Raw genomic sequence first — 11,293 nt, 5'->3', positions numbered from 1 at the left:
GACCTAACTCCCTGGCCACTGTGCTCCCTCTGTGAAACTTTTAGTCATCCCACCAGGAATAAGTGAATCCTCAATGACGTAATCCAAGGCCATCTCACTTTCTGTAAAAAGACTACTCTCATAACCCAGCATCAAGTCCCTCAGAGCCTGGAGATATCATGCCTCAGCAGTCCCTGCATGCCTGGTGTATTATTGTATTCCCAAAAGTACAGCCAGAGTACACTCCAACAACCCTCCCAAGTTTGCCAAAGAGCCACACAACTGTTTCCAAAGAATGGACTGGATCCTATGTATTCGGAGTGGATTTCCTCCATGGGGTCACAACAGGATAGTTTCAGAATTTTAGAAATTTTTTTTTTAATCTTTTAGGTTTTTTAAAAGTAGATTCAATGCTTCAGTGTGAGTTTGCTCCTTCTTATCACATATTTGGATCTATTCATTGTACATATATGTACACAAACACACACACGCTATATTTCTCACACAATCCTGGTACGGTTTTCTTTTGTTTGAATGCTGTTACTGTACATTTTTATTTTTAGTTAATTTTCCTGTAGCATTGTTCTCATGATGTTTTTGTTCAATAATTGTTGTGAAGGCCTATTCACGTTGTCTCTTTTCCCTTCAGGGCTCTATCTTGCAATCACACCATAAAAATATGTAAGATTTTCATTAGAGCAGGAAATGAATCAAAGAATTGTTCCAATAAGTCCCAATTTTTGTTCAGTCCTCCCTCTCTCCACTTTTTTTTTTTTGACAAAGAGGGTGGTTTTGACAGAACCACTTGTACCTCTGCCCTCCCCACCAAAGCGTCACTGATTTCCAAAGATATGTTGTGTGTTTATTTTATTTTGTTTCAGGGAGTGATGCCTTCCTCAGCAAGGGAACTGTCAGAAAAGAGAGAGTGGGAGGGGAAAGAAACACCTTACATGCCAGCTTCCATGATTTGACCCTCAAATACAAGAAAGGAACTCAAAAAGGTTGAGCAAACAAGTTCATAAATCCACTCTGAATATTTTATTATTAAGTGATCACTTCATGGTAGGATCAAGTTTAGGAAGGAACTCACAGTTCTTATTAATGATAAACTGAAGAAGAGCTATTTTTGAGAATGGGACACATTAAATTGTATGTAGAAGGCGCTTAGTCAAGATGTTTTGATAGATAACAGTTTATCCCAATTAAGTAATATTCCTTTTTAAACAGTTTACCCACACATTACTTAAACTGTTAGCCTTGGCTTTGCAATTTAGTCAATTTAACTGAAGCATTTACAACCTTTAACCATCCTGTGAAAGTCTGTAATTACAACTGACAAGCTAGAGAGCACTAGCTGCAAGCATCTGATGACCTTTAACTGCCCTCTGAAGACCTCTAACTGTAACCAACAGGACAGGTAGGCCAAAAGGCATTTCAACATCGACTAAGCTATTACAACGATTCCATGAAAGTGGCGGGCTGTTTGTTCGATTGAAAAGCAAAACAAACAGTTCCCTGAGGTTTGTCCCTTTATAGTTGTTTCCCTAAATATGTGTCCCATGTAAGTGGCTTCAACTATACAACAAGTTACATGAGAATAGAAATTTAGGCGCAATCATGCTGTGTACTGAACTGATCCAGCAACCCCCCTACCTATTCTGCGGATTCTTTCCTCTCTCTCATCTGTTTCTGCCTATTTGCTTCCTTTCTCCCCCTCCTTGGTATGCTGTCCACACTGGCTTTGATCCTGGAGGCTGATCTACATGGACAATCCTTATACCTGCATGGAACCCCAATCACAAGGGACTCCATATGATTGCAGGGATTTGCCCATATCCCTCAGTTTGCAGAAGTGTGGCCTTGGCTTATAATCTTTTAGGGGCAGGAAACTGCCTTAGTCCTTCAGTAAAGTGCCTAGCACAGTTTGGGTCCTGTGAAAATAAATAATTGTAAATTATGCTCAGGTGAGCCATACAGAATATAAATAGAGATGTCTGGTTAGTTATATCTACCCATGTGGTTACAGGATAATGACAAGAGCAGCTCTGTGCTATTGGAGAGAGAACGTCACAGTTACATTAGGTTGCCCAGGTGAAACTGAGAAGAACCTGTCTCTTTATGTTTTATATTGGTCTATGAGAATCTTACACAAGGACACACAACTCGCTGGAACAGTGACTGTGTTTGTATAGAACCTAGCATAATATAGTCTTAGCCCCTGAGCAGGACTCCTCGGTGCCAAAGTACTAAGTCCTAATGCTGTTGTAAAACAGCAGCAATACGTTTGAACTCCTGACCAGTAAAGTGAAATCTGAGAAACGGTGGGATACACATTTTCAAAAGAACACCACAACACTAGCCCTGTGACAAAAAGTGTGTTACATCCTATACTATTCACAAATACACACATGCAAACATTAAATACAGCACTGTAATAGGGAACAACAAAGGAAGCAGTTAGACTTGTATATTTAGTGGGCAGTGTTGGCATCTTCCACAAAGATGTGCACACATGAAGGGACAGAACCGGAAATGGCTCTGTTTAGATGTAGAACCTAGCCAATGTGCCTTTGCTTTAACAAAAGGAGGTTTTTTTAAGCTCTATAAATTTATAACATAGACATTATTAAATGAAGTGTGGAACACGCTTCTTACTGAAATATTCGGCTTTTAAAATTATGTTACAGATCAGTTTTCCATAATTTTTTAGTGCATTTCAAACCAGGGGCTTGGTTAATATGGTAGACTCCAACCTTTCGTAATATTTCTAATATGGTACCAAGTATCGGGGGTAACCATGTTAGTCTGTATCCACAAAAACAACAAGGAGTCTGGTGGCACCTGAAAGACTAGCAGATTTATTCAGGCATAAGCTTTCTTGAATAAAAAGCCTCACTTCTTCAGATGGAGCGAATATTTGGGACACTAATATGGTAGTGTCCCAAATATCAATACATACTTCTATGGTTCACGGGCCCCAAACACTCTTAATACACTCTTGCAAAACTGGTTTCATGCTTTACAAAATTCTCACCCTTACAAAAAAGTACTAGAGTTGTACTGATAGTCCCAACACCATCATCATCATAAACTGTGCTATTATGGATATACTGGATATATGGATAATATGGATATATTTATTTCCCATAAATACTGTAGGTATTTATGGGAAATAAATTTGTTGGTCATAGCCATTTCCCAACAGACTCATTAAGGGACAAATTATCATCTCAGACAGCACCTTGTTTGCAGCTCTTAAGAAAAAAAGCCAAAGACTGAATGAATAAGGAAATAAAACTACACCTAGCACATTTACAGGGCAGAGTTGGAGGTTTGCACTGTTACTACAGTGCCTCTGCTCTAGAATCTAGTAAAACTGAGCATCCTCCTCTCTAGAATGTGAGTTTGGCACATTTCACCTCTAATAAATTCATGCACAAAAAAAAAAAGATCGTAAATAAATACGAATACGGTCACGTACAGTTTTACTGAAATTAGAACTGCAATCCCCTAGAGACAAGGTCGGTCTCTTACTTTACCATTGTCCAGCGCCTAGCACTGCAGCCTTCTCAAGGCTACTGCACTGCTAACAGTTAAACAGAAGTTGCCCACGTTTATTTCTGTATTTGTAACTAGGGCTAAGGGCACGCAGACACCGCAGTGATGAGCCAGATACCTCAGACCGCTGGTTTACAGGAACCATTATTAGTACTCAGCACGTCCATCCTGCCTGCCCGGCTTCCAGGCACTGGACGCGCATTAACTAACCGAGGAGAGGCCGCAGCCCGGGCTTCCCCCTTACACCCCGGTGTGTACAGCCGCGCGGAACCCCCGAGCTCCCAGGGCGCGGGCGCTGGGGGCGGGCCCGAGCGCTGCCTCAGCGGCACGTCACGCCGGGGAGGGCCGGGCTGGCCGCGGCATAAATAGGAGCGAGGCGGCGCGGGCTGCCAGGAGCGGTGACTGGAGCAGGCAGCTGGCTGAGCGCGGTGACAGACACCAGGCACCGCCGGGGAATCCCGTCTCCCTCCTGGCCCCGTCCCAGGTAAGCGGGCCGGGAACGGACCCAGGTCTTTGGGGAGGGGTGGGGAGAGCTGCCGGGGTCCCCCCCGAGGGCGCCCCGGTGCCTGGCAGGACGCGGGGCAGGGGGGGAGATGCGGAGCCTGACGCCGCCCGGTCGCTCTCCCCGCAGCTAGGCGCCCCCATGACTCTGAACCGCGGGGACAAGCTGCGCTACCTGGAGAAGCGGCGCTGCAGCACGCCCTTCGCCGCCCACCAGCACCTGCACCGGCGGAGCATGCCCGTGGATGACCGGGAGCTGCAGGCGTCCGTCCCGCCGGGCGCCCTGCTGGGCGAGTTCTCCCCGCTGGTCCGCTGCACCTCCTACAACCCTGACCGGGAGAGCTGGGCGTCCGACTCCTCCGACTCGGTCATCTCCTCGGGCAGCGACTCCGACAGCAACCTCTACAAGGTGATCCTGCTGGGCGAGCACGGCGTGGGCAAGACCAGCCTGGCCAGGATCTTCGGAGGGGTGGAGGACTGCTCCGATGCGGAGGAGGCAGGTGAGCGGGGGCAGTGGACTGCGAAAGCGGCACAGTCCACAGCCCTAGCGCCCTGGCGCTAGCAACTCTCCTCTCCCTGCCCAAACAGGCAGCGAGCCTCGGGCTTGATTTGGCTTCAGAGCCGCCCACTTTAACAGTGCCTGGCCTCGAACCGCAGCTCTAGTGGGAGGAATTTACAGACATCTTCTGGAGCTGGACATCCAGTGTGTCCATAAACTCCGTGTGCTCACAGATATACATAGACAAGTAGGAGATATAACACAACTTGTGGTTCAACAAAATGAATGTATTCACACACCAATAAGCTTGCATATTCATATTACTGTATGAATGCATATTAAGTGACTATAGTTGATGATTAACTCAGTCACATCAATACATTAATAGTGTAAATGTAGCTGATTTGGGATCCCCCTTATGTGCTGCTCTTAGTAAGGAAAGGCTTGGTTTCAGGGCATTATTCTATAGAATAAACAAAGGCTTTTTATGATTAAGAGATTAACACTTAAAGTTTGGCTACAGAACAAATTATTTTTTATACAGTCCCATTAGATGGTTTAAAGGTTCATGTAACTAATAACATGCAGCTGTTACAGTGAGTTATCAGATCTTTACAAAGGAGAGCTGTATCATTATCCCCATTTTACATATAGTATGTTTTCCAAATTTGTCTTATTGATGACTATGTAGATGGCAGTCAATTGACTAGAACTGCCCTGAAGCAAAGTTCTCAGTTTTGTTCATGAGTAAGTAAATTGAGGCACTTTTAAACATTACTCCAAAAAAAGCCAGACATTATGCTTAAAAAAACAAAACCAAAAAACCCCTCCCTAAAATAATGAGGGTTTTCATTAACCCCAACGGCAGGAAAGTGCAGAGCTAAGTTTTTAATCACTCTGTATAGTTGTGCTTATGTATTGCGAATGAACTGCAGGAGTCTCTGGGGTGAGACTTCAGTGCACAATATTCTGTACCCTGGGGTACAATCCTGAAGTCCTTACTCAAGGCATTCTCATTGACTCAGTAAAGATTTTTAAATATATGCTACAATACTGAGGTATAACATGGTGAGTGAAGGATGGAGTGATGGCCTTTACTCTGATTTTTACTTACTTTTCTTGGCTTAGCTCAGTACTTGAACATCGAAGCATTTAAAAAAAATTGTTAAAGTCAAAATTTGCTAGACACAGTATTAATTTTTATATATTGCACATACCATGCAACCGCCTCTGTCACCATAATGAAAATATCTATAAATAGTAGATTAGGTATGAACAGGTTTGGAAGCAATAACTGTGGTAACCACTCTACCTTAGTCAATCAGGTGTTGTCAAGTGTCCTTATTGCCAAGATTTTTGCAGTCAATGAAGTCAAATGATATAACTTTCTCTCTATAGGGAATACGTATAACAGATCGATTATAGTCGATGGAGAAGAAGCTTCTCTCATAGTGTTTGACATATGGGAGCAGGTATGAATAGTTCATTTTATTTATGGGTCATTTGTTAATTGCACAGCCTAGGCATAGTTTCAGAATAAGCTTTCATGGGTTAAAAAAAACCCTTACTACTTCACATGCACGCCATGCATCTGAAGTGAGGTTTTTTACTCATGAAAGCTTATGCCCAAATATATCTCTTAGCCTTTAAGAGGCCACCAGACTCCATGTTTTTGTGGATGCAGACTAATACGGCTACCCCCTGATACTTTCACAATAAGATGATTGTGTATGGCTACTTGTTAAGTAACAGCCTAATAGAAAATAATACTGAGATTCTTTGTTCTGTATTCACTCATGTAATTTTTTAGTAGCTAGGTTATTTCAGACCATGTTTAGGGCCAGACTGAACCCCTTACTCCTGCTGCTGGGGAGTTACCCGAACAAGCAGACTCAGTCAAGCCAATGAGGCAGTCCTGTAAGTAGCTGCTTATCAGTCAGAGTAAGGGGGTTGCAGTCTTGCCTATCCCAGGCCTTGGTGCAATTTGTGGAAATAGAAAAGCTTTCATTAATAAAGGAAAAATCCAGAACTGGGATTTTTCCCTCCCAAGAATGATTTAGTGAAATTTTTAATACTGACTTGCCATTCTTTTATTACATTAAGAAAGCTAGCTGTAGCAGGGTTTCCAAAATCATTCACTTTTTAGAATCAGGAACATTTAGTTATGTATTTTCAATGCAATAAATGGTTCCATTCTCTTTTTTCCTTCTAGGATGACAGTCAGTGGCTTCAGAATCATTGTATGAAAATGGGGGATGCCTATATTATTGTGTACTCAGTGACAGACAAAGTTAGTTTTGAAAAGGCCTCAGAACTGAGAATTCAGCTAAGAAGAGCAAGACAAACAGAAGATATTCCCATCATTCTCGTAGGGAATAAAAGTGACCTTGTCCGATCCAGAGAAGTCTCAGTAGATGGTAAGAGATGCTACTGAATTGTGAATTCAAGTCAAAGTTAATAACCAAGGCTGTAGAGAATCCCTTTCTACTGCAGAAAGGGACATGATTTGAAGTCTGGTTCATAAACATTCCATGTTTTAAAAGTTTGGAGCATAGAGAAGCAAAGCTGGTTGATTTGTGACTATCCTTGGTATAGGGCCCTGAAGCTGCAGTAGTAAAGTTGTGGCTTAGAGCTGAAGCTTCAGGGTACTACTGCATGCATCTCAAGGTCAATAGTGATGGTCATTAGCCGTCTTCTGGCTGCCCAAGGACACTTATTAAATGAGTTGATGTCTCAGTCCTGTTCCTAATGCACAGAGGTACAAAACTCACAACTGGCAGCTCCTGCTGAGGGCAAGACAATATAGACTGAACAATCCTTTCTCCTATAAAGTGATCTCATGATGGGATGGAGATATATTGGCAGGGCAATGTGGGGACGCTTGCCCTGCTTGAGTCCAGGCTGACACTTTTGTGTGTGTCAATGTCCAAGACTGTCAACCAAGCATCTATCAACAGCACTGAATCCATTTTTTAAAAATTCGTTTTTATATTCACTAGATGGAATGTTACAAGATGCCATCAGTACCCTGATGAGATACTAGCTCTTTCAGTCTGGTCATTCTGTCATAGTGTTGTCATTCCCTGCCCACTAGCCTGCATAGGGAGCTCAGCCCAGGCAACATGGAGCAATAGCCTGCTTGTGGGCTGGTGCTGTGCCCAGAAGGTCTTTATTGCCCCAGTGGTGATCCTATTTATTGGTGTGGTTAACTCTGCTCAAGTTAATTAAATTTACAGCTTCAGGGTCATTGTTTTACCACAGGCTGAACATGGAAATTCATGCTTCAGCAGTGGTGAAAAGTAGCTTTTATCTCTGAAATACTAGAGTTGCAACCTCTTACTGTGGATGCAGACCTCACTACATCAAAATGACCTATGCCTTCCTGACCTCCAGCTATGGGTCTGGTGATTTGGCCTTCCTGGCTGTAACATGCTTTATTTGGAACTATCTTAGACAATTCACTGATTACAGCTTTTGCAGAATGTGGCAGTACAACTGCACCAGAGCTTTCATGTGAAAGAAATGGTGATACCTGCTCTCTGTGCCTTTTGCTGGCTGCCCTCTTCTACAAGCATGTTTGAACACTTTGTTTAAACTGAATAGTGGGCCAGTCTGAGGGACTGTCTGTTGCCTTATGTTCCATCAAATTGGTGGAATTGAGACTTCCAACTCTAGCATGTTTATCTTGAAAAGACAGGGGACAGCCTCTGAGGATCCAGCCCATGCAGGGGAATGGACTAGATGACTTCTTGAGGTCCCTTTCAGTTCTGTGATTGGAAATATTCATCTCAACATGCATCAAAGTACATTAGTGGTATAAAGGCCATATTCCCCTAATTAAACAACAACCCACACACCTAAGTCACATGGCAGCTTTGGATGCCAGTGCACTTGAAGGGAAAAATCTAATTCTACTGTCATTCACTTGCCTCTTTTTCTCCCTTTTCAGAGGGACGGGCCTGCGCTGTGGTGTTCGACTGCAAATTCATTGAGACATCAGCTGCTCTTCATCATAATGTGAAGGACCTGTTTGAAGGTATCGTTCGACAAATCAGACTTCGCAAAGACAGTAAGGAAGACAATGCCAGGAGAATGGCCAACACAAAAAGAAGAGAAAGCATAAGCAAAAAGGCAAAGCGATTCCTTGGGAGAATTGTGGCAAAGAACAATAAGAAGATGGCTTTCAAGGCAAAGTCAAAGTCTTGCCATGATTTATCTGTGCTTTAGAATCTTTCAGCAAGGCCAGATGTTGCCCATAGGTTATGAACAAGCATTTGACTTATGAAAAGTGTTGACAAACCTACATGGTGATAAAAACGAATGACTTATTTGGGAGACTCCTTAATGCCTTATGGTTCATAAGCAAGACCTGGAAGTTGTATTACCATGGGCACTTCAGTGGTAAATGGTTTAAGCATCAGTGTGCAAGTAAATGAACTAATTTTAAACAAGTGGCTTCATATGCCCTCGTTTTCACTGTGTACATTTGTTGCATGTCCTCCTGTCCTGTGGATACCAGAGATGCAAAGATAAAGGATGATAGGAAGTGAAATATCACCATAAACTTGTCTCCTTTGCAAAGCAAAACTTGAAAACATTTGTACGCAGGCTCGTACACTTTTTAGTATAAAATAAGCAATGATAAATTTTAAATGGGGGGGGGGGCAGTTCAAACAGCATTAGAATGGGAGTTAGCAAAATATATATAGTTAGATACAGAATAAAACATTTTATGAAGTTAATTTGCACTTCCATTAACTGTTACTCAATTTGTTACTTGTTTACATGCAGATTTTATAATAAAGTTATTTCCTGTTATACTATTAGGCTGTGTTTTTTCTCATAGCAAGCACAAAGTGAGACAACAGTATTTTTCTGCTAGTGTTTACTGTACCAAAAAATCTACCAAGAACAGAGCCTAATTAGGGCTTGTCTACACATGGACTCTCATTCCTGAGCAGACAATCTTATTCCAGAATAAGGAAGTGTATTAAACTAAAATGGAATAAGTGTCCAGTTAGTCAGGAACTTTCTCAGCTGGTATAAATAAACTCAAATAGATCCATGCAGATGTACACCAGATAAGATTCTGGGTTTTAAAAATGGATGTAATTCATCTTGAATCAAGAGTGTTTGATATCAATACGTATAATGGATTGATTCTTTTACAGAGATCCATTCTACATAAGTAGACCCATTTATTTCACTAAGACTACTCATGTCAGTAAACAGGTGATGGAACAGGCATTCAGCTGTCAAACTCCCATGGGCTTCAACAGGAGCAGGAATAAGCCTGCTGTGGCAAAAGCTTTAGCCAGATGCAAGTCTCTGAAATAGATGATATATTGAACTTCATGCTGTGCTACTCCTAAGGTGCTTTATGGCCTTACATGGTGTTTAAAGAGCAAATGACTTTCATTTTCCACCCCCACTGGGAACTGTCCTGTTGCAGAAGAGGCAGATCAGGGAATTCTGAGACACTCTGATAAAAGCCTCAGCTTGGAAGCATTGTGGCTAATATGAGTGACAACATTCTGGCCCAGAGTGCTGTTTCCACTTACTGTTAGTGTTTTGCTTCCTTACCAATATTTCTGACTGACTTGTCTAGTTGTTGTCTTAAGTCACCTGTTGCATCAGTTTTAATTTCCAGACATAGAGCTTATTCTCTTATATAAACTCATAAGGCCAGCTCTCTGACCAAAAAACTCTTCCTGTTCTCTCCTACTTCCATCACCTCCTATATAGCATGATATTCTCAAAAGAGAGCTTCAAACTTCCATGCACAAGTTTTTGTATAGGTGGCTTTTTTTACTTCTTCCATGCACAGAATAACTAGTGTATATCCATTCCACCTTACTGCTGGATCTTGGTGCTCATAAGCTAAGCGTGGTTGGGGTAGGTCAATACAAGAGCCCTCCAAGGAAAAGCTAAGTACTGCAGGAAGAGGAATTGGTGCTTTTGCAGATGGCATTTTTTTGTAGTCAATCAAGGCTCTAGAATGGTGCCAGGCACACTGAATCCTGGGTCACACAAAACCAAGCATCAAATGCTTGTAAAGAGCCCATGACAATCTTCATAAGAGGTGTTAACCTGGGTGTTTTGATTAAAGTCCAACACCGGTGATTCCATGCATTTCCCTAACTCTCTTTCTCCCTGAAACTTCAACTGAATGCAGTATTCTTCACCTCACTAAACTATGGCCTCTCTCATCTAACCCTGATCAGCTGTGGCAAAACAGCTGCATCTATTTACACTAGAGTATTAACTCTGCTGCAAAACATCCCAAGTCACATGCACCTGCATGTTCCTCTTGCATTCCATGCCAAAACTACAAATGTTTTATGAAGCTTTGCTCTTTTAGTCACATTGTGCTTTCAGAATGACCATTGGAGGGTTGATAGCCTGGAAGATTTATCCTGTGTTTGTAGGACACACTAGATACAGCTGCTTCACTGAATGTGGGCTCTGAATTCCATTTTTAACAAATATAAAGAATGTGCTGCAAGCTCACTGTTTAAAATTCAGGGTCTCATAAGGTACAATGTATTATTATTGTGTCCCTTCATGCTATAACATGAATGTGGCAGCAAAGCCTCCTCAAGGTCAAGGTTAATAGTTGTGCTCATGAATACTGTGCATTGTAAATCAGACATTTTTCTGTATTCATTAATTCACATGAATGGATTTTGGACAAGTCTTTAACCTGACATATTTATGAACACCCTGGCAGAGATTTTATAAAATGCAAAGTATTTA

The 11,293-nt window shown here is 42.1% G+C and overlaps 1 protein-coding gene across 1 annotated transcript; it reads left to right on the top strand.

The window, feature by feature from the left end:
* The first annotated feature begins 3,934 nt into the window (after nucleotides 1–3,934).
* On the top strand, nucleotides 3,935–9,342 carry RRAD (RRAD, Ras related glycolysis inhibitor and calcium channel regulator). Its single transcript, XM_050922847.1, has 5 exons — nucleotides 3,935–4,021; nucleotides 4,169–4,538; nucleotides 5,936–6,009; nucleotides 6,750–6,954; nucleotides 8,487–9,342. The coding sequence occupies exons 2-5, from the start codon at nucleotides 4,181–4,183 to the stop codon at nucleotides 8,762–8,764; spliced, it is 915 nt and encodes a 304-aa protein (XP_050778804.1). The 5' UTR covers nucleotides 3,935–4,021; nucleotides 4,169–4,180; the 3' UTR covers nucleotides 8,765–9,342.
* The last annotated feature ends 1,951 nt before the right edge of the window (nucleotides 9,343–11,293 follow it).

The sequence above is a fragment of the Gopherus flavomarginatus genome, chromosome 14 (genome assembly GCF_025201925.1).
Source record: "Gopherus flavomarginatus isolate rGopFla2 chromosome 14, rGopFla2.mat.asm, whole genome shotgun sequence".
NCBI lineage: Eukaryota > Metazoa > Chordata > Testudines > Testudinidae > Gopherus > Gopherus flavomarginatus.
This window is presented reverse-complemented; position numbering and strand designations above follow the sequence as displayed.